Below are 26,572 nucleotides of genomic sequence, written 5' to 3'. Positions count from 1 at the left end.
TTGCTCATCCTTATCAGTCAACCAATCAAATGAAGACACATAGCACCTTCAACCCAAAATGAAACTTTTAGACGAAAAACTAACTACAATTTCACTTTTGTCTCGGAAAGACTATGAAACATAATCAAATGAAAAAAACACAATTTACTTGTAAAAAAATTATAAGATTGACTTTTGCCCTGGTATTTCGTATAAAATTTGGAAATACCAAAACCATACCGGTAACGAAAACTCAAAACTTGGTATCGCATTCGGTACCGGAACCGTTATCAATTGACAGCAATACCGAATTAGAAGGGGGTCTAAAGTGTGAATGTGTGGAAACTCCAAGGGTTCTTTTCAGGATATGAAAACAGAAACCGATATGAAAACTCCAAGGGTTCAGTTCATCTCAATTCCATCAGACTCAGATCATAATAACATTTTGTTCTTCAAATCCATATTCGTGTGTGTATATATAATCTATATATGCACACAAAACATATAATACAACATGAGTGTTGAGCTGGCTTCGGACACCCATGGGAATCTCGACGAGCAGATTCACAGCTCATGCAGTGCAAGCCCTTAATCGAACATGAGGTTTTTGTTTCTCCTCCTTTATTTTCATTTATTTTGAAATTTAGGGTTTCTGTTATTTGGATTTACCTTAATTATTTGTGTTATATGCTTTTAATCTGTGTGGTTTTTGATGGATCTGAGTTTGTTGAAAGTAATTTAGGGTTTGGTTGATTTGAATTGGAGTATTAGGTATTTATTGATCTGAATTCTTGACAGTTGTTAATTTGTTTCAGTTTGTGATGTGGTTGATTTATACTAAGGGGAAAGTAGTTAGTACAACTTACTATAGATTTTTAGCGGTTGACTTTAAAGTCAAAGTCAATACCTACCTGAAATGTTTCAAGAGACTGGTGTTTTCTGTTTTGAAACTTTGTAACAAGTTAAAATGAGAAATAAAAGTAGGGGTGTGCAAAGTTTGGTTTGTTTGGTTAATAGTCTTATTAGCCAAAATCGAATTTGAGCTAAATTTTTTACTTAGAAATACATAAATGCGTGAAGTTGAAATATAAATACATGAAATGGTGGTATAAAACATGAAATGGATATATAAAAGCTAGATATATATGATAATATGAATGGTTCGGTTTCGTTAATTTCGGCTAACCGAGGGTACAAAAAAATCGGTTATCGGTTATATTCGGTTCGGTTTCGTCTGTGTTCGGTTTGGTTTGGTTATTGTTCACCCCAATTAAAAGAGTATTAGGAATGGAATGATCAATGCTGTTAAGGTTTGCTTCATTGTTTTCTTGAATTTTACATAAAGGATGAATTTGCAAGACTCAAATTTTGGTTTAAGAAAGCGTGTTAAAAGACGCGCCTCATGTAGAAACAACCTAAGGTGCAGAAATTATGGAAGGTCTACTTGATAAGCATGTTTACGTGTAAAAAAACGTGAGAGATGCAATTTCTGGTTGTAAATAAACCTTATTTGGTTGTAGATGGAGTCATGTGTCATGTAGAATTTATGTTTGGACGTTTCAATAAGTAAGAATTGAATTTCTAAGGATATCTGCTTACATAGTTATCTAGCATATTCTGTCGTCATAATCTGCAAATGTTTGTTAATAATAGTATTACCTATTTGGCTGATTGATAAGTGCATACGTAGAGCTGTGCGTCATGTAGAATTTGTGTTTGGATGCTCAATTAAGAAAGAATTGAATTTCCATGGATAACTGCTTACATGGTTATCTAGCATATTCTGTCGTCATAACCTGCAAATGTTTGTTAATAATAGTATTACCTATTTGGCTGATTGAGAAGTGCATACATAGAGTCGTGTGTCATGTAGAATTTATGTTTGGATGTTCTATTAAGAAAGAATTGAATTTTCAAGGATAACTGCTTACATAGTTATCTAGCATATTCTGTCGTCATAACCTGCAAATGTTTGTTGGTGTAGGTTAGGACATTATGTGAAGGCAAAGGAGATATTAATAGATGAAAGCAATGTCCAGGTATCACTATCATCGTTAATTTTATTTTTCACAGTTTAAATAGAAGTTGTCATAATATTGTATAAACTTTTTCATGTGTGCAGCCAGTAAAAAGCGCAGTGACTATCTGTGGTGACATTCATGGTCAATTCCATGATCTTGCTGAACTTTTTCGCATTGGAGGAAAGGTATTTCTTTTATTGTTACATCTGCAGTAAATTTTTGAAGTTGGATTTAAGATCATCTTTTTATATCATATGTCAGTGCCCGGATACAAACTACTTGTTTATGGGTGATTATGTGGATCGAGGGTATTATTCAGTTGAAACTGTGACAGTAAGTATACTGTACATTTATAATTTTGTATCTTTATGTATATTTCTTTGACTTTATATTGACTCATATCACCACGATACTTTTTACAGCTCTTGGTGGCTCTGAAAGTACGGTATCCTCAGCGAATCACAATTTTAAGAGGGAATCATGAAAGCCGGCAGGTATTGACTTTTTCTTTTACTTTTCAACACTAGTTGTCCAGTTATATTATATAACCTGACTGTTTATTTATTTATTTTTTATTTGCAGATTACTCAAGTTTATGGGTTTTATGACGAATGTCTTAGGAAGTAAGTTTGTTGTTCTTATATGGTTTTCAATAATAAATTCTTATATTTTGTTTTATGTGTATATTGTTAACTAGTCTTGTAAATGAACAGAGCAAACTAGTAACGGACATGTTTGTGTTTGTTCGTTTAACTTTAAGCGAACAAATGATAGAACATAAAAATTAAACGAATGGGGTTTTCTTGCTCGTGTTCGTTCATTCGTTAAGGAAATGAGTGTTCGTGTTCTTGTTCTTTTGTAAAACATACGGGGCAGTAAAGTAAACGAACAAACATAACTGAACTTAGAAGAACCAACATAACTGAGTGAACATCAGTTAAAAGTAAACGTGAACATCACTTTGTCGGGCCTAAAATTTAATAAAACTAGACTAAAGTGCGTCTAAAAAAGTTAATGAACGTGACCATCCGTTTATTAACAAACGAACACAAACGTACTTCTCGCCAAACAGTTCACTGAACGTTCGATTTGTTTACAGGCCTAATTTTAATTCTTGATTTCCAGGTATGGCAATGCTAATGTTTGGAAGACTTTTACAGACCTGTTTGACTATTTCCCGTTGACTGCTTTGGTTAGTAACAAATTTTAATGCAACATTTTATGTCATCAATGAGCTAATGGTGGTTGTATAATCATGGTAGGTTGAATCAGAAATATTTTGTCTTCATGGTGGGCTCTCACCTTCTATTGAAACCCTAGATAATGTAAGAAACTTTGACCGTGTTCAAGAGGTCCCGCATGAAGGTCCTATGTGTGACCTTTTATGGTCTGACCCCGATGACCGTTGCGGTTGGGGTATCTCGCCTCGTGGAGCTGGTTACACATTTGGCCAAGTATTATTTCTTTTTAAAGCTTTTGATTTATAATCATTTACACGTATAAAAGTTTTGGGGACCGTTACATGTTTCAAAGTTAGTGTTGATTTGTGTAATTTACTTGAAATTGTATTTACAGGATATCTTGGAGCAGTTTAACCATACTAACGGGCTAAAGCTTATTGCTCGAGCTCATCAATTGGTCATGGAGGGTTTCAACTGGGGACATGTAAGTAATTGGTTGAGTTTTTTTTTTTTTTTATTGTTTTTGAGGTTTTCTTTTAATGGTGTTGTGAATCACTAAATATATTGGCTTTTTGTTGACAGGATCAAAAGGTGGTGACTATCTTTAGTGCACCAAATTATTGTTACAGGTGTGGGAATATGGCATCTATTTTGGAGGTGGATGATTGCAAGGGACACACATTTATCCAGGTATTTTAGTCTACAATGTTTATCATTTTTGGCACTTGAATGGGCATTTTGGAATACTGATTAATAATTAAACGAAAGTATTTATTAGTGAAGTTATATGTTATTGCAGTTTGAACCTGCTCCTAGGAGAGGAGAACCTGATGTAACTAGAAGGACGCCCGATTACTTCCTGTAAGTCTAATCCAGGACAGACGAACAGAGGGATGTAATTTATGATTGTTTCATTTTCTAGGTTTGGTTTGAAGAATATACACATGTTTTGTTGATCTAGTACAATGTCTTTTAACATCAATATGTAGAGCAAACTTGACCATTGATCTCGTTTAAGCTTTGTTTTTCCCCAGCCAATGATCCCCCCGATCATCAGTCGATCATCGGTTATGACTTTTGACACCCATAATTTCTATTATTGTGGTTTTAAATCATTAAACAATGCAATTTCTAGGCTGCATTGTATGTTTATTATTGTGGTTTTAAATCATTAAACAATGCAATTTCTAAAAAATGCAATACTGAAACCCTAACGGTGTTCTGCTGTTGTGTTTTGGGGTTTTCAAATCTGAAACCCTAACGGTGTTCTTGGTTCAATACTGATCGATTTGCTTCTCGTCGATCTTGTTATTGTTGAAGGTCACAACAGTTGAAGAAGGAATCGTTCTTGGCTGCGGGATTTTCTGATAGTTTGTAACCCTAAGTGAAGGTTACAACTATCCTATCATTACTGCAATTACTTGGTGAGATCGTTCCTTACTATTTTTTATCTTCTGCAATTACTTGGTGAGATCGTTCATTACTGTAATTAAATAATAAGGATATTATTATTAAAAGTATTACTATTGTTATTTTTATATTATTATTACTACGTGATCCGGATCTTTGGAGTTTATTTTCATTTTAAGATCTCTTGACTATTATTGTTATTGCTACACACTATTATTATTATTATTATTAGTTTTTGTTACTATTATTATTATTATTATTATTATTATTATTGATTTGGTGTTCTATTGCCTGTGTTTGTGTGACTAGTTGCAACCATAGAGCGTAGGAACCATGACTATTACTTGAGACCATGTCCTGAAACGAGGGGTGTAGGAAAGAGTAAAGATAGGGAGCGTATATTGCGTTTGGCTTCTTGGAATGTAGGAACATTAAATGGTAAGTTGCTAGAATTGGTAGATGTGCTTAAAAGACGTAGGGTTCAGATAGCATGCCTCCAGGAGACTAAGTGGAAAGGACATAGAGGGGCTGAGTGTAATGGGTATAAGTTGTGGTACTCGGGGATCTGATGGAGCTAGGAATGGAGTGGGGTTTCTAGTGGCTAAGGAAATACACACTAGTGTGGTGGAGGTGATAAGATATAATGACAGGATTATGGTGTTGAAATTAGTACTAGGAGAGGAAGTAGTGGCAGTAGTCTCCGCCTACGCGCCTCATGTAGGCCTAGGGGATCAGGAAAAGAGAGAATTTTGGGATTGCCTAGACGCAGTGGTAGGGGGCATACCTAGGGGGGAGAGGATTTGCATAGGAGGTGATTTTAATGGACACATTGGTAAGGCTAACGATGGTTTTCAAGCCGTACATGGGGGTTTCGGTTTTGGTGATAGGAATGAGACCGGAACAGATCTTCTAGAGTTTGCGGTGGCACATGACCTAGGTATTATAAATTCTTATTTTAGGAAACAAGATTCTCATTTAATCACTTTTAGCAGTGGCGGACGCGACACGCAAATTGAGTACCTTTTGATGAGGCAAGGAGACCGACGTTGGTGGAAGGACTGCAAAGTCATACCTGGGGAGGCAGTTGTGACTCAACATCGACTACTAGTGACAGATATAGCCTTCAGAAATAAGCTGACTGTTCGAGAGAAGAAAGGTACACCGAGAATTCGATGGGGAAATTTGAAAGACGAAAATCTCCTACTGTTTAAGGATAAACTCATACTGCATACGCGGGCTCGACTAAATGGGGACTCAACTCATATATGGGAAGCTATGGTGACAAAGATCATCCAAGTAGCAAAGGAGACTCTCGGGGTCACAACAGGAAAGACAAGTGGGCATAAGGAGTCTTGGTGGTGGAATGACGCAGTGCAAGACAAGATAAGGGACAAACAAGGATGTTTTAGGGAGCTAATGAGGTGCACGAATGAGGAGGAGCGAGTGGAATTGAGGGACAACTACAAAACGGCCAAGATAGAGGCGAAGAAGGCAGTGGCGGAAGCAAAGAAGGCGGCCTTTAAACGGATGTATGAAAGTCTACAAACAAAAGAGGGGGAACAAGCTATGTTTAAGATTGCCAAAGCCAGGGAGCGTAGAAGGCAAGATCTAGGACCGGTGAAGTTCATAAAGGATACAGATGGGCATGTACTGGTCAAGGAGCAGGACATCAAGCTAAGATGGCAAACCTACTTCCACAATCTTTTTAACAATGGGAGAGCTTACCAAGAAGAACATGACAACACAAACTTTCAACGACAACAATCGAATAACTGCTACTGCCGACGGATCACACGAGAAGAGGTGAAGGATGCACTGAGGAGGATGGGAAGGTCTAAGGCGGTTGGCCCAGACAACATACCCATCGAGGTGTGGAAGTGTCTGGGGGAGGAAGGAGTCATGCGGTTAACTACTCTGTTCAATAGTATTCTCAAATCAGGTAAGATGCCAGACCAGTGGAGGAGCAGCGTTGTAGTTCCTATCTATAAGAACAAAGGAGACGCCCAATGTTGTGGTAACTACCGAGGAATCAAACTACTAAGTCATACTATGAAGCTATGGGAAAGAGTGATTGAGGTTAGACTTAGACGAGAAACTCAGGTTACGGTCAACCAATTTGGCTTCATGCCGGGGCGTTCCACCATAGAGGCAATACACCTTATAAGAAGATTAATAGAAAAGTATAGGGAGAAGAAGCGTGATCTACATATGGTGTTTATTGACCTAGAAAAGGCCTACGACAGTGTGCCACGACAGGTGCTCTGGGAGTGCTTGGAGGGTAGAAGAGTGCCCAGGAAATACATAGAGATAATTATGGATATGTATACCAGGAGTGAAACAAGTGTCCGTGCGCCAGTGGGGGATACTGATTTCTTTCCTGTAGAGGTAGGTCTTCACCAGGGGTCAGCGTTGAGCCCGTTTCTCTTTGCAGTAGTCTTGGATGAGCTGTCAAAGTCGATTCAGGGGACTCTCCCGTGGTGTATGATGTTTGCAGACGATATTGTGTTACTTGCTGAGAAAAAACAAGATCTAAACATGAGGCTTGAGGAGTGGCGAACAACCTTAGAGACAAAAGGTTTAAAGATTAGCCGATCTAAGACGGAGTACCTCCACTGTGATTTTGGTGGGATAAACGACAATGAAGACGCACAGATCACAATTGAAGGGCAGGTGGTCCTGCAGGTAACGAAGTTCAAGTATTTAGGATCTTTTGTACAGAGCGATGGGGAATTAGACAGTGATGTGACCCACCGAGTTCAGGTAGGATGGTGTAGATGGAAAGCAGCCACAGGTATATTGTGCGACAAGAGTTTCCCGACTAAACTAAAGGGAAAATTCTATAGGGTGGCAGTTAAACCTGCAATGCTATATGGAACAGATTGTTGGGCCATCAAGAAGGCACAAGTGCGGAAGATGGAGGTAGCAGAAATGAGAATGCTACGTTGGATGTGTGGGCACACAAGGCTAGACCGAATAAGAAACGTTGTGTTTCGCGAGAGATTAGGGGTGGCGAACATAGCAGACAAGATAAGAGAGTGGAGATTGAGATGGTTTGGACATGTAAAGAGAAGACTGACGACGAATCCTGTTAGATCCGTAGACAACATTACTATAGAGGGGAGGAGGGGTAGAGGACGACCGAAATTGACTTGGGATGAAAGGATTAGGCATGATTTGATAGACCTAAACCTTTCCGAGGACATGGTTGAGGATAGGAATTCGTGGAGAAGTAGAATTAAAGTTAAGGATTTTTAGAGAGAATTGAATACCTTAGGGCTTAGACTTAACTTATTTAGGTCACATACCATAATGGTATTTCCCTTACATATATTATTATTATTATTATTATTATTATTATAATTATTATTAGCTTTTATATAGCTGTTAAACTGTGATCTTATTATTAATATTATTATAATTAGTAGTAGTTTTTATATAGCTGTTAAACTTTGATTTCCTTTATTTTGCTTCATACACATGTACTTAGAGCCGAGGGTCTCTCTGGAAGCCACCTCTTTATTCCTTTGGATAGAGGTACGGTGTGCCTACATCCCACCCTCCCCAGACCCTACTTATAGCTTTGCTGTCGGTGGGATTTTACTGGGTATGATTGATTAATTGATTGTATGTTTATATATGAACTTAGAATCTCTAGGTTAACATAAAAATTATACAAAAAACAAGCCCACAAAATATAAGTTCATTTTTAAACTCTCGTGGTGCCTATGCAACTATTATGAGTGCTATAGTGGCCGCGGCATTGTATGCTACACGGCACACATCCAGACTTCGGTTATGAGGTTTGCCAAATTCCACGACTTTTCGAATATTGTATTTCATAACAAGTAGTATTCACTTTCTTACAAGAGTAGCAAATCATTATATAACTATTGACATCATCTATGTGTTATTGTGTTTAGAGTTTAGACGGCATTAAGATTCCTTATTCAATAAAATATTCATACTATCATAATGATATCATCTTATTTACATTTTTATCAGACCTTTGCTCATACTGGACTTCTTGATCAAAAGTATGAACCATATCCTGTAGACTACATTCAAGATTTTATGGGACAAGTAAAAGATGTAGTCGGGTTTGGTTTCGACAACAATGTAAAAGTATCATCGGCAGAAAATGCGATTCATTAACCAAGAAACTGCCATGAATCAAATTTTCAAATTTCAGATACATTTCTTGTAAAACAAACAACTTAAAACCTACTTTGATACAAAACTTACCACACAAACACCAGAACACCTTTATTACCCAGTAGCCTGCAATTCGTTTAAAAATGCATCACCGTCATTATCATCTTCCATTGACTCTTTCGAAACATTCAACTTTGACATAAACAGCTCATCATCGAGAGCACCGGCTTCCCTCAAAATCCTAAACATAGCCTCCTTTCCCTTCTCATTATTTTCTTGCTCACAAATCTTGAAAAACAATGAAACAATATTCGGTTTCGGTTTCCAAAACCGCGATTCTTCGTGAGAAAGCGCCTTTTCAAAACAACCCAATGCATCAAAAACCCTTTTATTCCTAATATGCCCTTCACCAACAATCTCCCATGAACTCGAATTCGCCTTCCCGGTATCTAACATTTCTTTAAATAAAGATTCCGCCTTTTCAACGTACCCGTTTCTAACATACCAACCCAATAACCGATTCCCAAGTCTAGCATCATAATTTGTCTTAACCGAAATCCATTCTTCATAAAGATTATCAGCTTCTTCAATCTCATTCATTCTAACAAAAGCTGAGATCACCGCGTGATAACCCATGTTCGGTATATATTCAAAAACCGTCTTATACGTATCCCAAATCCGTTTAACGTCTTTCTTTTTCCCGATACTACCATAATGACTCAAAAGATAATGATAAGGGATTCGATACCGACCACTAATTTTGGTCTCAATCTTTTTTAAACAATCTTCCGCCTTTTCAAGCTCACCGAGATTAATATAAACAGTAGATAGAGTACTATAAGTCGTCCAGTTCGGCTTAACTGACACATCAAGTTTCATTTTTTCAAACACTTCTTCCACCTTTTCAACCGATCCTTGGTACCCGCAAGAGGTGATCCAGATACTATAAGTGTATAAATCTAAGTCAATGTTGTTTTGCATCATTTCTTGAATTAAAGTTTCAACTTTTTCATGATCTCTAAGGTTCATGTAGAGTGTCATCATCACGTTATATGGAAGCGCGTGGTTTGCATAGTCTTTTTCTTTCATTTCGAGTAGTAAAGATTCGGCCTTTTCTTTCTTCCGAGTGTGTACGTATGCGTTTAAGAGGGCCCCGTATATGCGTTTGTCTATTAGAGAATCTTGTAGATTGTTGGAAGTAATTTTCGGCACCTGAGATGCCGTCTACTTTGGATATTAGATCTAGTTGAATTGCAGCATCACTTGGGGATAAGATGTATCTTTCAGGTTTTTTATTCATCCAATCAAAAACCTGCAAGAAAATTTAGAATACTAACCGTTACAACATTACCTATGCAATAATTAAAAGTCAAAAACTTTTATTATTTAAAGTTCATCAAAACTGAAGCAAACATTTACCTCTTTGTAACTTTAAAAAGCCATAATTAAAAAAATCCCATAGTATGACATGGTTCTCAAATTGCAGCAAGGGCAGTAATATTCATCAATTTCAGAAATAGGTAACTAGTTTGACTAACACAATTCAAATATGCAGATTTCGGACAACAGAAGTTTAAATTAGGGGTCTGCATGGTGCGGTTCGGTGCGGTTTTCGGCTAAATCTAAACCGAAAACCAAAACCTCGGTTTTGGGAGTTTTAGAAACCGTTTGGTTTCGGTTTTTTCGGTTTCGGTGTTTTGGTTTTCATTTTGGTTTCGGTTTGGTCGGTTTTTGCCATTTGATCTGGAAAATTTTAGGCCGAAAAAAAAGTTTGCAAAAAATAATGAATTTAGGTATAAATTATTTTGTTAATTGTAAAATAAAAGACTATTATACATTTGATCAAAATATTTTAGTTACATATCTATTAAATTCTTATAAATTACTTAATATAAAATATAAAAAAAACAAAAATTTAGGAATTCGGTTCGGTTTGGTATTTTTCGGTTTTTATTACATGCAAAACCAAAACCGAACCGTTAGTTCGGTTTTTACAAAAACATAAAACCAAACCGTCGGTTTTTTCGGTTTCTTGCACACCCCTAGTTTAAATACAGCATTCAGACACCTAAATTTCTTCCAATTAGAGTTTTGATAGTGCTAAATATAACAATTCAAATGCTAGTCTTTTGTAACATAAATCTACCAAGAAAATTAACTGTTACAACATTCACTACTAAACATTTCAAAGTCAGCTTTTATTTCTAATGTTCATCAAAACTAAAGCTAACATTCATCGGTTTAACTTAAAAAAACATAACTTTAAAAAAGCTTCTCATAATGTGGTAAAGTTCTCAAATTGACAAACAGAAACCAATTAATTTGACCTAGAAAAGTCAACTATGCACAACAAGATTCAAGAAACACATAATTTAAACTAAAATCATTCAGTTTCACTCTGTAAATACCTCAAGAGCAAGCTTATACCGCCCATACTTCCTCAATTCTTTAACAAGCCTACAAAGCTCCCATTTTGTAACAGTTTTACCTTCATTCTCCCACTGATTCAACACACCACTAGACCCCTTTTCGCGGTTACCCATTATCGATATCCGCTTGTATATAGCTTTCCAAGTAACCACTGTTGTTCCAGGCTTCTTCTCATAGTCCACTGTGCCATAGTTTGAAGCCTGTGAAACAGGTGAAGTAGATGAACAGTTTGTTATGATTAAAGGGTTGAATTTGGATGATTTGAGTGGTGAATTGCAAAACCCAGATGGGAAATTAATCAATTTGATGGATTTGGTGTAGAAAGATAGTTGTGGGTGAAGTGGGCATTGGGAAATTGGTGAGTGGAGTAACATTTGATTAGGGTTCTAGGAAATGAATTCAAGATCTTTCAAGGGTTTTGATGAACACACAAAGGTTATCTTGGTGGTGGTGGTGTTGACAACTTGACATGGGACAAGATACGATGAAGCAAATTAAGGTATTGATTCGAAATTGAATGTGTGTTGTAAGTCCCCCTAATGTTTCTTTTGGTTACATTTTTTGAAGGGAGAGTTTATATGTTGAACAAGCGATGGCGATGTTTTGTTGTTTACGGTCTGGTTTGGTTTATGTTAATGTAATCTTTGAGTCGAACTGATAAGTACGGATTAGGCAGAAGCTAAGTCTAACAGGAGTGGGCGGACGTTGTAATAGTTTCTTTTACAACGGAATCATAGGGTTAGATGAAGTTTAGCATTTAAAAATCGAGCATTTTCTCTTTTACTTTTAAGTATCAAAATTAAAAAGTTAAGAGAATGGATGTGGTTAATTTAATAACATGAACGTAATAGTTAAATTTGCATAAGTGACATTTTTTAATTGATATTGTATGCATTAAAAGGGTTTTATAACATGTTGGTCGATTTCAAACCGTAAAATGAATCGTGAAACGCGATTTTCAAACCTTAAAGTGCAAATCGAATTGTATTACTTCTAATCTGCTTTTTATAGTTCAGGTTGGAATGTTCAGTCAATATCAAAGGTTTTTTAAGAGCCCTATTTGAATATAAGAACCCAAAACATCACTAAGATGGTCCAGCTTGGAGAAACTTTCATACAAGTGTTGAAAATCAATTTCTGTTATACCAGTAATGGACAATTATAACAAATCATCGAGTGATCATTTTTCATAGATGTTTACGTTGCACAAGTTCATTTTGTGACGTGTGAAAGGTTTTGTTTATGTGATTGGATGCTCATAAACAAAAACATGTATGAGGAATTGAGGACCATCATATTATGAATCTGACACGATTATATCACACTTAATACATGTGCTTTAGTATTCGTAAAACTTAATTACTGTTGTTTACTAGATTCAAAATCACGATATACCAAACGCATCAACATAAGCGCAAGACATAGTACGACCAGATACAAAATCAGTCATACACGAAAACAAAATCAAGAGTTAATTACACGAATGCTACGCGAGTTTTACCTTTATTGCATATTCACTCCTCAATTTTCTAAAAATACAATTTGCTCCCAGTAGTTTGTAACATGCAAGTTATGCAACACCGGTGATCACTAACATGGATGACCGTTAAGTTTTCCGTCAAGTAGATACCGAAATGACAAAAGTACCCCTATTAATAAAAACAGACCGGGTAAACAAAATACGAGGTCAAAATCGTCAAATGATAGGAGGAATACTCCTCATGTTTAGGGTTAGGGTTTAAGTTGAGCCGTATCTATAAATCATCTTATTCTCGGCACACATTAACCGTATATTATCGATCTGCAAATTACACCAAATCAATCAATCTGAAATCAAAGATGGAGCAGACCTTTATCATGATCAAGCCCGATGGCGTTCAAAGAGGCCTCGTAAGTTATTCTACTTCAAATCTGAATACCCAATTGGTGTTTTTGTTAAATTTTCGAAAACCCCAAAACCCAGATGACATGATCATAACTTTGATTTTTCTCGATAAAGATTCTGTTTTTTTAATTGTGTTCGATGAATTTGATATGGGTTTTTCTGGGTTTTGAGTTTTATATTAAAAAAACTGAGGAATGATTGAAATTGATCTTTATATACTCGATCTTGACAAATCTTGATGTACAAGTTTTTATTAAATAGTTGGTGAAGTTTTGGTTAAAATGGTGTTTAATAGGGTGGTGTTTGTGTTTTTTAATATATTTGATTGATTTGATTATGTGTAGGTTGGTGAAATCATTGGTAGATTTGAGAAGAAAGGATTCTCTTTGAAAGGTATAACTTTTACTTGATTACCATGTGTCTAATCTCACAAAGGTTAATCATAATTAGGAACTAATGGGTCCTCTAAATTATCACTTTTTGGTGTAATTGTTATTGATCACATGCATTTTATTACTCTTTGGTTAGTTCTTAATTGATCATTGAAAATGAAAAGTAAACAAAGTATATAAAGAGGGTGTAAATGAGCCGAGCTCGGAGCTTCAGCTTGACTCATGAATAATGTTAAAAGCTTATCCTTGTTGGTTTAATATATGAGTAGTATTTAACTAGTTATTATCTATATGTAATTGTTTTTATGTGTTTATAATTTTTATTTTATATGTTAAACATAGTATTTAAAGATTTGTTTTTAATTCATAAAATATAGAACAATCTTTATTCTTAGCTATATTGTTATTATTATGTTAATGTTGTAGTATTAATAAACGAGACCTTTCTAATCAAACTTGATGTATAAAGCTTGGTCTTGAGCTTGATCTTATGTCTATGGATGACCAAAATTTGTTACAATGTTTTGTAGCTGTTTAGTTCTTTTAATTTAAAAAACAAGTTAGTCTCACCAGGACTTATTTATTATTTAAACAGAATTTGAAACTCAGTTTACATATTTAAAAGGTCATCATTATTCATCAACTACCTTAATGTGAATACAGGATTGAAGTTTTTGACTGTTGACCAAGCTTTCGCCGAGAAGCACTATGCTGATTTGTCATCAAAGCCGTTCTTCAACGGGCTAGTTGAGTACATCATCTCTGGTCCCGTTGTTGCCATGGTTTGGGAAGGCAAGAACGTTGTCACCACCGGACGTAAGATCATCGGTGCCACAAACCCTGCTGAGTCAGCTCCTGGCACCATTCGTGGTGATTTTGCAATCGACATTGGCAGGTATCATCAATAGTCAAACTTGCTCAGTGATTTTGACCTCTCAAGTCAGAGGTTGACTGATCATTTGGTTAAAATAACTTGTTTTGGGTGTGTAGGAATGTGATTCATGGAAGTGATGCAGTTGAGAGCGGCAAGAAGGAGATCGCTTTGTGGTTCCCTGAGGGTGTTGCCAACTGGTCAAGCAGCCTTCACCCGTGGATCTATGAATAAGCGTGATTCTAGTATTATGTTATGACCATCCTTGATTGGTTTGCTTTGAGGGGGGTGTTTTCTGTTTTTTGACATGTTTTGTTTTGGATTTTGACATCGCTTGAGGAACTTTTCCTGCGTATTAGATCGGTTATGTTATGGTGGTTATGTTTTCTACTTCTTATTTGCTGTTCATTTTATTTTTCTCTTTTGCATAAAATAGATTAGGATAAATGCACTAGTAAACAAGCACTAAGAAACTGTATTAGAAACTATACAACTTGAACAAGAAATGCTCATGATAAACCACATTGGTATATGAAACTTATATACAATTCTCTCTTACAAAGTATCTAAACGAAGATGAATTACCATTGCCTAATAGAATTTTGTCTAAATGAATTTGGCAACGAAAATGTCTGGTCACCAACAGTCGTGAATGTTTGTTGAGACATGTCATTTGACGGAGAACAATTTTGTAAGTTGGCAAACTGTATTGTTCGTCGTTTGATGCTTCCTCAAACCCTAATGTAGTAGTTACATCGTCACCATTTTATAGTTTTCCTCTTTTCACGTTGACATTAATCCGATGCTTCACTTGTAACAAAGCTAATAAACTCGGAAGCACATTCTTGGACCATCTCTTTCGCGTTTCTTAATATTTTCCCATTCCTCGTAATGACCTTTTCCATTATCCGACCAACGTTGGCTATTGGGAGGAACCGGTCTTGATCTTTGTTGTTATTTTTATTGTTCTTTGTTATGACATCTTTGGTTTGCATTTTGTGTTGTAATTCTGTTACATTTCCTTTGTTGGTATGGATTATATGGGCAAGAGATTAAATGGCACAAAAAGCATAAAAGTAAGCATGTCTAAGGTTGACCAACCTTGCAATTTCATTTTACTCCACTTGTTCTGGAGGGTAATTAGGTAATATTACAACAATATAATCTGAAATGGTACCTATAATCTAGAGTAGGATGGATACTTGAATAACGTTCGTCAAAGTACATGTAAATCTTTTGTTATTATTGATGCATTGGGCACAAGGAGCTTAACAATCTGTTCCCCATTCCAATTTAGTAATAGAAAGAAACAAAAAGTGAGAAAAACTAGAAAAAAAAATGTGCTCATAGACAGTGGCGGATCCATGAATTTTCTAAGGTGATGCGCTACTTTTAGATGCTTCAATTTCATAGAGTCGGGTATAAAAAATTCCGGGTCGGTTTGAGGTTCGGGTTGGTGCCATGGCTCGGGCAAAGTTCCTTACATGATAAAATACGATAAATAACAAAAAAGAGGCATCGTCATTAGAAATTAAAAAACACATAATCTCACAAAGAAACAATAGTCTTTAAAAATTAAGAAAATAGTTGTTCCCTACGAGTCTTCGTCTTTTGAAATCGTTGCATTACTTCTTCAACGGTGGTGGTCGGAGAACGACAATGGTATGTTAGTTGTGTGCGTGAGTTTGAAGAGGGGAGAGATGCAACGTAGTTGTGTATTGTGTGTTTTATAAAACCCTAAATTGATACAAGGACATAAATATAAATTAGAAAATTTTTCCCAAAAAATAGCCTAACAACCGGGATCGAATCCATGACCTCAAATTTACAAAACCAACTTCTTACCAGCTAGATCAACATTTGTAATATAATCTGGGTGGTTTCTTCCTAATTTATAAGGTGCTTCCTATAATATTTTCTATACATAAATACACTATTATTTCGAAACTCGGGTGGTTCCGGGGAACCACTCGTTAACCATAAAGATCCGCCCATGTTCCTGGTTTTTTATAAAGAGGGAGACAAAAAGAAATGAATTAATTTGGAAGGAAAATGGACCATATTCTCAATCTTTCCAAGTCGGAAAGAATTAGAAAGAAAGAAAAGTGAAACAAAATTAATCAAACTCAAATTACAAAGATACCCTCATCCAATTTATTTTAGATCTTCGTTGTTTTTTCCATCAGTAACCAAATTGCCGCCTACTCCGAAACCTCAAAGCACATCGCCAACCACCTGCATCGATGGGTTACATATCTTATGTTATTATATGATTATTAATGTTATTATTAGGTGATAACTGTTACTCTGTCAGTATCATTATGTACAAGAAGTTATTTAATTAGGATATAGTTTATTTAAGTTATGATTTGAATTCCTAATACCATTTTTGGATCGTATGTAACATTAGAGCATTGCTTAATTTGTACTCTTTTTTTTGTTTTTGTTTTGTTTTTGCTTGATATTTATGTAACTAAATAGAGTATGAATTATAATTTTGCGGTGAAAGTTTGTATATTTTCGGATTAAAGTTTGAAAAACAGAGGAGAAGTTGTTTAAGAATACAAAGACCATCGTAAAGCTAATAGTATAATTGAATATTTATAAGAAACAATGGCATAGTTGTAAAATTGTAAGTTTCATTTCTTTTCATCAAACTCAAGAACACATAAAAGCTTTAATTTCTTTTTCATTTGCTCCAAACTCGGGAACACGATTTTAACTTCTATATTTCCTTTCTTTCATTAATTCTCTTTCATTTCCTATCCTTTTCTTTTATCTATTAAATTCAAGAACAAAATGTAAAAGCAACGCATGCCATCCATTCTTTTTCTTTTATGTACACTCATATTTTCCATATAAAATGACCGTTGGTTTTTCTTCGAATGGCTAGTTATGGCTATTTTCACCGATGTTTTAAAACCCGTTTTTTGTTAACCTTATCGGTTAGGCTCACAACTAGTAAAACTGGTTGTACCGCACGGTTCAACCAGGTTAACTACCCTACACTTCTATAGAAATACAATTTCAACTCAAAAAATGATCCCATGTTATAGAAAAGACCGCTAGGTTAAACTTTTAATTAAAGGTAAATATGGGGCACTAAGGTGTGTTTGGGATTATTTATTTAAGTGAAAAAGGACTTTTAATTAAAAGGACTTATAAACTTATAAAAATTTGAAAAGAAGTTTTTAAAAGAATGTTTGGACTAGCTTATGTGTTGGAGAAAACCAAAATGACTAAAATGGACACTTTTTTTAAAAAGGAGTGTAATGGGGTTTAAGGGTGAGAGGGGTGTAATAGGTAAATCAAACTCATTAAGTTAATAAGTTACAAATTCCTAACTTTTCAAAACCCATTTATTTTGCCTTCACCGTAAGTTAAAATCCATAAGGCCTTATGGTTTGCCAAACACCTTATACACCTTATTAATTTTTCAAAAAGTTTATAAGTTATAAGTTGATGAAAATAAGGAATCCCAAACACCCCCTTAAAGTGTGTGGTCTAAAGTCAAAACAACAAAATTTACTTTGGGCTTAAACTGGTACATGGTATCAACGGGTATTACCGGCGATGCAAATTACAAATTGTTCGTTTAATTAACCGGGCTAAAACATATCGCCACTTGGCTGTCATCTTGTTTAACCATTATTACTTGCTGGTATAAACCGATATTTAAAACATCGATTTTCACTCCATCCAATCTGTAGTATGAGATTCTCAAAGATTTGAAAGTAGATTGTGTAGGTGTTGTACATGGTATATAGGTATTTCAGTCTCATTGAATCGTTTAATCACTCTCATATTTAACTCAGTAAGCATGAGTAGCATTTACGCTCTTTAAAATCACACATTGAAATTTCCAGATACATCTTTTACTATGTTATCTTTTATATGACGTTATCACCAACGAAAATTAGAAATATAAAAACTAGAAATTATAGGTATACTTCGAGTAAATTGATATGCATTTTTCGGATAATCCAGGTCATATATATGTTAATATCATACATATCCAATACCCGACGAGAATATTTATGCTAATCTCATACCCTTTCTCATAACCAAATCCGTGTCTTGAATGCTTCAGGTTTCTGGTTTACCCGTCGGTTGCAATCTTTATTTATGTATAGGGGGTTCAATGTCAAAAATATAAAATTAAGCATCGTTTATGTATATACATACACTCTTATCACATACTGTACTATTTATTATTATTAATATTATTACCCCTGGTTTCATTATACAGCCGCTGCAACCCCTAATTTACAAACCCTAATTTTACAAATCACCATCTTCTTCTTCACAAATTCATGGCACAGAACGACTTGAAACCTAATCATTCATCTTCCGATGAAGAAGAAGAAGACGACGACGAAGAAGTAACATCCGATTCAGAGTCCGGTGAAGCCTCCGATACCGATTCCGGCGAGAAAACAACACAGTTACCAGTTTCATCTCAATCCGCTAACAAAACTCAACCTTCATCGGAAGAAGACGAAGAAACAGACGCCGGTACCGATTCAGATTCCGATTCACCGCCCGCCGTCGTTGACCGTAACGTCAAACCTATCTCGTCCGTACCATTGCAAACCAAATCGGTTAAAGGTGATGGATCCAAAACGGTGTCGACTCCACCGCCGGCGAAGAGTAAACGTCCGGCTGCAGCTCCGGCGGCCGTTGAAAAAGATGCGAAGAAAGCTAAGAATAATATTATTAAAGGTGACCGGAAGAAAATGGTAGCTGAACCGGATCCGGATTCATCGGAACCGGAGGAAACAGAATCCGGTGACGATAACGATTCCGATTCCGATTCACCGGCTAAACCTGTTTCGTCTAAGCCAATTGAACAACGTGAAGCACCCAAAAGAAGTCAAATTATTAAGTCTCCGGCGAAGAGTAAGCAATCACCGGTGACTAATGAGAAGGATGTGAAGAAAGGTAAGAAGGTTACTGCAAATGATGATGACACAAAGAAGCAGTTGTTTCAGAGGCTGTGGAGTGAGGATGATGAGATTGTGTTGTTGCAAGGGATGATTGATTTTAAAACCGAGCGGAACTGTGAGAATCCGGTTGGGGAACCGGACGCTTTTCATGATTTTATTAGGAAGTCATTGCATGTTGATTTTAGTAGGACTCAGTTGTTGGATAAGATTAGGAGGTTGAAGAAGAAGTATGTGAATAACGCGACTAAGGAGAAGAAAAATGGTAAAGATCGACACTTTACCAAGAGTCATGAACAGAAAGCGTATGAATTATCGAAATTGATATGGGACGGTGACGGTAAGAGTAATACTAAAGGGAAAGAAGTTAAGAAGAATCAGAGTCAAAAGAATGGTAATTCAAATTCAAAGGCTACTGGTGTGCCTGCTAGTACCAGCATTGGTACTGGTACTACTGCTGTTGCTGGTGTAGTGAAATCGAACGGTGTGGATGATAAAGATAAGTTGAAGATGGAGGTTGAGTTGGAGAAGAAGGTGGATATATCGAGGTTTGTTCAGTATGGTTTAAGGAATGATTCTTCGATTCTGTCGGAGGAGATTGTGAAGGCTGGGATGGAGCTGGTTGAGGGTTCTAAACGGGCCGAGTTGGAGGCGAAGTGGAAGAATTTGATGGAGCTGGAGCTTGAGCTTTACGTGAAGCGAATGGAGTTGTTGAAAGAGCAAGCGTTGGTGGTGCTTGAGGCGGTTAAATCATCAGGAAATTGAGGTAACTTATGGCTTCCTGTTAATGAATGATGATGATAATGATAATGATGATGATTTTGTAGTTTTGAATTTTTATTAATAACTTGTAGTTAACTTGTTATGTATTTGGGGTTGGTTTTTTGTTGTTTTTGCTTCTTGGTGTTATGAACTTGATATTAGTGTTTTAAATTAAAAAAGTTATGTTTCATGTTTCAGTTTCATGGTTTTGTTGATTGTTAGGATCGGTTATTGGCTTATTTCATTCTTGCTTTGATGATTTTTGTGTGATCTTGTTTCCCTGCAAAATGATTTTTAGAAATTTTCTTTATTACAGTGTACTTCTGGGTCAAAATTAGGGTCTGCCAAAATTAGGTCTGTAGTTGGGTGATGTATGAAAGTAGCAGTTAGGAATGAATGATTTGTTTGATAAAAAGGGTGAGATATCTAAAAACGACGTGAGAGACGCAGACTCTGTCACTTGTAGTTTCATATTACCGGTGATCAGATCTGATCCGAATTTGAGGAAGTCAAATTAATATTGGAGCTCGATCTGTTTTCAATGTTAATACTATTTATTTTTCCTTTTAAAGTTCTCTAATATTTACATTTAGATTTTAGAGTTACTTTGGAAACAAAGGACATGAAAGGACAAAATAAATATGGTTAAAATGCGCAAACCTGAGGGATAAAAGCGTGCTTAACCCTATTAATTTATTTTAATTATCTTCAAGTTATATAATCAGAAAACATAAAGGAATGATATTATATAGCCTATGAAGACACTCAGAAAACATAAAATTAGGAACCTCTGCCATTCAAAAGTAAACCGATTCTTAAAAAGCCAGGGTATTGCCCTGTTATTGTTATTATTGCAAAGTAACAGCCTGTTATCTTGTAAAGCCTATGGAGATTGCTTTACCATGGAACGTTAGAGGGATATTCCTTTGCATGTTGCTTTAGTGTTTTTCGCAAAGATTCCTTTTGCTCGTTGAGATTTTTAGGGGAAACATCGTATACGTTGTTGAACATGTCTGCAACTGGAGGTTTTTGTGTCCGCTCTGCATTTTGAACTGCTTGTGCTAGCTAAGAGCATCATCAGATGTACAAGTTAGATAAATCATAAATGCTAGTGAATACATGTGTATAAAAGAAGTAAATGTTTGAACAATAAAAGTTGGTGCATATTTGTTTTTTGGTAATCAAGTCAAAAGGTTTTACCTCTTTCCTTATATTACTCCGATGTTGTGATTCATTGTCGTTGCTCCACCAGCCTTTGTTTTCGATCCATTTCCTAAACCTCTTAACAGGGCTTTGATCATTTCTCCACCATTCTATTTCATCAACCGGGCGATACTTGGTTGAGTCATCTGATGTCGAATGGTGTCCCACTCTATATGTAAGCGCCTGCCAACCGAAAAAGTCAAAGTCAAACTATAACATAAAAGTAAACAAAAACAAGATTATTACATCAAACCTCAATTAAAACAGGTGTTTGGTTTTCAATAGCCATTTTGCGCGCTTCATAAACAGCAGAATACACAGCAAGAGCATCGTTACCATCTACTCGGATACTAGGAATTCCATACGCCTTCCCTCTTACAACAATACCGTCACCTGTCGTTGACCAAACACGCCAGAAGTCAACAAAATTGAATATACAAGTAAAAAATGGAGGAAAGATGTATATATACACCTCTAAGTTGATCACTGATTGGAGTGCTAATAGCCCATCCATTATTTCTGCAGAAAAAGATTACTGGGACCTCCATAACCGCAGAAAAGTTCAAACCAGCATGAAAATCTCCCTGCATCAGTTAGTGTAAATAAATTTTATTAATCAAATTCCAACTATGAGTAACTATGTGAGGTTCGTATTTAGTAATTTACCTCACTGCTGCTTCCATCACCAAAATAAGTGATGGTGCATGAATCTTGTTTTTCCATCTTCATAGAATAGGCAGCACCAACTGCTTGTGGGATTTGTGTTCTGTCCGGGTACATAAATATCAAAATATGTTAAAATATGCCGGATTATGTGTGGAAACTTGGCGTAAGATGTAAAGTTGATATTGTACGCGATAGGTGATGACACTGTAACGTAGTTGTGCTTTTTAGACCCATAATGGACATGCATCTGTCTTCCTTTTCCATAATCGTGTTTGTTTCCGAATAACTGATTTGCGAACTCTTGTAATGTGAATCCTCTCCATAGTAAAACTCCAGGCTCCCTATACTGCATATCAGAATCACATTTTCTATATTCACTAAAGCTTCAAATTTATATAACAAATTATTTTCATTTTAAACAGGTTAAAGGTGTTTAATCAAACTAGTTACTTTTGTGCTTCGGTTGTCAGAAATTGGCACCCTTAATAAACATGTGTGTAAAATACAAACATTAACAATTCTGAAAATATAAAGATAAAACAAAGAGATCAACTGATCCAAGCATTATAAAAGATTAAATATAACCTGAGGGAAGACAAAGTCATTGTTACTAAGAGCAGCTGCTGATGCAATATTAATTGCTTCCTCTCCTGTTGTGGTCAGATAGAAGGATATTCTTCCTTGTCTTTGTGCTTCATAGAAAATAGTATCTATAACTTGCAATGTTGCCATGTTTGTATACATTTTGACTGCCAGTTCTTTGGTGATCTTTATATTCAAATCCACAAGATCATTTCTTTGTTACTTTAATAGTTCAAAAGAAAAACACGGCTCTACCTTGAGTAAATCATTATCGATGACCAGTTCGCCATTTTCATTAAGCACTCGATAACAATGAGCCCTTTCCTCGTTAGAACCGGATATGAATATCCGTTTTGAGGTGAACTTAACGCTTCCGCCAGGAAAATTTAATTCTTGTCTTGAAGGAGCTTCGGTAGACAACTGCATCAAGATGGACACGTTAATAACTACTAATATTCACGGGGCCCATCAAAACCCTGCTAATCAATAGGACCAGGTAAACTCAGATTGTGCTAATTAACAATCAGTTTTTTTCTTCTAAAATTTACCTTATTAGTTGATTATTTGCTAATTAGTTATTAGATTCTTGATTAATGGATTAGACTATTTGATTTGTTAGTTGATTATTTGCTTGAATGCTTTGATTATTTAACTATGAGTAAAGTGTCATTTTCGTCCTTGTGGTTTGACAAATAATGCGCATTTGGTCCAAAAAGTTTGTTTTTTTGCATATGGACCCTCCACGTTTCTCAATTCTTGCCAATTACATCCAAATCAGTAACCCTGTTAAATTTAATCGTTAAGTCAGGGGTAGACATGTCTTCACTCTTTATTTATTATAATACTTATTTAAGTGAATTGCGGTTTTCGTCCCTTGTGGTTTGTCCAAATATGCGGTTTTAGTCCAATAGTTTCAAGTTTGCAATTTCGCCCCTATTAAATTTGCGATTTTCGTCCTTATAGTTACATTTCACTTGCAATTAAACCCGAATTTATTAACCCCGTCAAGTTTGGTCGTTATCTCATCTACGTGCCCACGACCAATTTTGTCGTTTTTCTCCCAAAATAAACCTCAGTTCTAATTCGCACCCCCTCTTCACGTGAGGGGTTGGTGTATTTGGGGGAAAAAAAAGGACAAAACTGTCTCTCACGTGACGGGCACACTAATGGGTTTAACGACCAGACTTAACGAGATTAGTGAATTCGGGTTTAAATGCAAGTGAAATGAAATTATAGAGACGAAAATTGCAATTTTGAAACCACTGGACTAAACCGCAGATTTGGACAAACCACATGGACGAAAACCGTAGTTCACTGTAATAAGTATTATAACAAAGAAAGAGTGATAATACATATCTACCCCTGACTTAACGATTAAATTTAACGGGGTTTGTGATTTGGATGTAATTGGCAAGAATTGGGATAAATGGATGGTCCATATGCAAAAACATTTTTTTTAACTAAATTCGTATTATTTGACAAACCACAATAACGAAAATGACATTTACTCAATAAATATATATTAATATGTATGTTAGCATGAAAATTGAAACTTGTTGGTAGATTCATTGTTAAATTATTAAAAAATTGATTGTTATGTGTGACCTAGCCCGACCCTGATTAAACCGAAAACTTTTTAACAATAGATAAACAATCCAAAAATTTTCTGCTCAGTAGAAAAAAGTTTCTAAGCCCACCAGTTCTTTAATATTTATGTTTAAAGAAAATTTTTATGTTTGAAGGCTAATATTTATGTTTAAAGAGCTTCAATGGTCATATGATAACTAGTGGCGAAGCTTGGACTGAGGCGCTGGGGGGCCGAACTTAAAATGTATACAAAATTTCACAAATGAGGGGGGCCGGACTCAAATTTTCGACCAAAAAAGGCTAAACTACACTATGTATAAAATTTTTCGGCCGAAAACGAGTAAATTTACACTATTGCACAAAAAAACAGGGGGGGCCGGGGCCACCTCTGACCCCAATAAAGATTCGCCCCTGATGATAACTCTATTAAAGTTCAATGGTAAAAACGTAAATAATTCAAAGAAAAAGAGTTATTAAAGTTCATGCACGTACTATACCTTGTATATAATAACTTTATTAAAGCTCAAAGAAAATGAATAATTGGCAAATAACCAAAAAAAACTGTTATGCTTTCTATTTGGAAATATGAGAGCAACTAACTTGTTTATAATTAAATTATAAACCTTTAGCTGTAAACTGATACAGTTGAAGTTGATCAAAGACAGCATGCAAATATAAGATTATCATGATGGCACAAAATTATTCGAAATAAACTCGAATACCGACCTGATCACTGCTAATACTGGCAGCAGTATGCAACTGTCTTCCTCCATACACCGTCCCAAAGCGACCTGAAGAAGTGACGGGAGGTTTATTTCGTGAAGATGAATCGATCCAACGATGAAGATGGGAAGAAAACTGGGAACTGGTAAGGAAAGAAGTGCGCTTGATGAATTTGATGGAAGCCATGGACATGGATAATGAATGAGTCAGTGTGAGCAAAACAGATATGCACACAATGGAAATTAATGATCAAATTGAGTTAGAGTGAGGAAGAAAGCTCATTTAGAGGGTGTTTAAGATTCTTATTTATATCAACTTATAACTTATAAACATTTTGAAAGTGTAAATTGTAGTTTTCGTCCATGTGGTTTGTTCAAATCTACAGTTTTAGTCCAATAGTTTTAAAATTTCGATTTTCGTCCATGTGGTTTCATTTCACTTGCAGTTAAACCCGACCCCACTAAACCCGTTAATTCTGGTCGTTAAACCTATCAGCGTGCCCCTCACGTGAGCGGCAAGATTTGAAACTATTGGACTAAAATGGCAGATTTGGACAAACCACAGGGACGAAACCGCAGTTCAATCTTTTTGAAAAGTTAATTAGGTGTACAGGTGTTTGGCAAACCATAAGGCCTTATTGAGAAGACAAATTAAAGGGGTTTTGAAAAGTTAGGAATTTATAACTTATTAACTTAATTAGTTTGATTTACCTATTACACTCTTCTAACCCTCAAAACTCATTACACTCATTATAAAAAAGAGTGTCATTTTTAGTCATTTTGGTTTACCCTAACACATAGACCAATCCAAACATTTTTTTAAATACTTTTTAAAAAAATTTATAAGTTAATAAGTCATTCTAACATAAAATCCTTTAACTTTTAAATAAACAATACCAAACACACCCTTAATAACCATCTTTTATTCTGTTGGATATTTTTTTAGTAGAAACTAAAAACTTTGAAAAATCTATTTACACTATTAAAGCAAAACAATATTTCACATGTAAGTATTCAATTAGAATGTCAACTAATACTATTATTTATAGAATTACTAACAAAGTTACAAATGTAACTTTAAACGTTGTATTATATGAGGTTTTTAAATATTTATGAATTATAAAACTTTATTTATGATTATTGATATTTTATGAATCCAAAAGGTATATTGTTACGTATATTATTGAATTTTATTTTTTTGTTGTATTTTTTTAACCATCCTTGTATTACACGGACTATATCCTAGTAATATATATATATATATATATATATATATATATATATATATATATATATATATATATATATATATATATATATATATGATGGTTCAAGAGAGAAATGATATTATTGCAAGAAATGTGAGAAATGAATATAGACCACTAGTTCTGTTTTAATTTTTAAATGCTTAAAGCTAAATAAAGAAAATATTAATTATTCTCCTTTTGAATTAATATAACTAATAAACCATAATACTTATCTATTTAATTAATATAACTAATTAAATTATTATAATTAGAAAATATTAAGAACTCATTTATTTTTATAGCTTACTTTTTGTTTCTTAAATTTTAATTCTACACAAGTATAATTTATTCATATATTAAAATTTCTTTTTATCCAAAATTAATTTCTTCCAACTCAATATATTAATATCCATCAACACATACTTACATTATGATGAATAATACCAAAAAAACTATTTTACATGTATTTGCTTTAGATATCAACAAAAAACATACAAATACACAAAAACGTATAATCTACCATTGTTCTAATAATAAGA

At 35.0% G+C, this 26,572-nt stretch overlaps 3 protein-coding genes and 2 pseudogenes across 5 annotated transcripts; 3 read left to right on the top strand and 2 right to left on the bottom strand.

Moving 5' to 3' along the window:
- The first annotated feature begins 415 nt into the window (after positions 1-415).
- LOC143529012 (serine/threonine-protein phosphatase PP2A-2 catalytic subunit-like) lies at positions 416-4,198 on the top strand (annotated as a pseudogene). Its single transcript, XR_013134582.1, has 11 exons — positions 416-582; positions 1,964-2,018; positions 2,102-2,185; positions 2,262-2,333; positions 2,423-2,494; positions 2,583-2,623; positions 3,126-3,192; positions 3,263-3,454; positions 3,576-3,665; positions 3,764-3,871; positions 3,981-4,198. The product of XR_013134582.1 is annotated as a serine/threonine-protein phosphatase PP2A-2 catalytic subunit-like (transcript).
- Positions 4,199-8,735: 4,537 nt separating this feature from the next.
- On the bottom strand, positions 8,736-11,593 carry LOC143529011 (pentatricopeptide repeat-containing protein At1g02150-like; annotated as a pseudogene). The gene is made up of 2 exons (XR_013134581.1): positions 11,152-11,593; positions 8,736-10,055 (listed from the first exon to the last, which is right to left on the bottom strand). The product of XR_013134581.1 is annotated as a pentatricopeptide repeat-containing protein At1g02150-like (transcript).
- Positions 11,594-12,868: 1,275 nt separating this feature from the next.
- LOC143637740 (nucleoside diphosphate kinase B-like) lies at positions 12,869-14,714 on the top strand. Its single transcript, XM_077105058.1, has 4 exons — positions 12,869-13,063; positions 13,403-13,451; positions 14,114-14,345; positions 14,441-14,714. The coding sequence occupies exons 1-4, from the start codon at positions 13,013-13,015 to the stop codon at positions 14,553-14,555; spliced, it is 447 nt and encodes a 148-aa protein (XP_076961173.1). The 5' UTR covers positions 12,869-13,012; the 3' UTR covers positions 14,556-14,714.
- A 3,835-nt stretch (positions 14,715-18,549) lies between these two features.
- On the top strand, positions 18,550-20,275 carry LOC143529010 (GLABROUS1 enhancer-binding protein-like). The gene has a single exon (XM_077024900.1). The coding sequence runs from the start codon at positions 18,635-18,637 to the stop codon at positions 20,027-20,029; it is 1,395 nt and encodes a 464-aa protein (XP_076881015.1). The 5' UTR covers positions 18,550-18,634; the 3' UTR covers positions 20,030-20,275.
- Positions 20,276-20,827: 552 nt separating this feature from the next.
- LOC143637739 (2-oxoisovalerate dehydrogenase subunit alpha 2, mitochondrial-like) lies at positions 20,828-25,288 on the bottom strand. The gene is made up of 9 exons (XM_077105057.1): positions 24,791-25,288; positions 22,733-22,897; positions 22,481-22,663; positions 22,084-22,241; positions 21,896-21,995; positions 21,702-21,813; positions 21,483-21,622; positions 21,227-21,412; positions 20,828-21,091 (listed from the first exon to the last, which is right to left on the bottom strand). Exons 1-9 carry the CDS (start codon positions 24,977-24,979, stop codon positions 20,924-20,926), a joined length of 1,401 nt encoding a protein of 466 aa, XP_076961172.1. The 5' UTR covers positions 24,980-25,288; the 3' UTR covers positions 20,828-20,923.
- Positions 25,289-26,572: the final 1,284 nt, after the last annotated feature.

The sequence above is a fragment of the Bidens hawaiensis genome, unplaced genomic scaffold (genome assembly GCF_021521415.1).
Source record: "Bidens hawaiensis isolate Kalapana, Puna unplaced genomic scaffold, B.hawaiensis_p1.1 tig00008407_1, whole genome shotgun sequence".
In the NCBI taxonomy this organism is placed as follows: Eukaryota; Viridiplantae; Streptophyta; class Magnoliopsida; order Asterales; family Asteraceae; genus Bidens; species Bidens hawaiensis.
The sequence above is the reverse complement of the archived record's forward strand: the minus strand, read 5'-3'. Positions and strand labels throughout refer to the sequence as shown.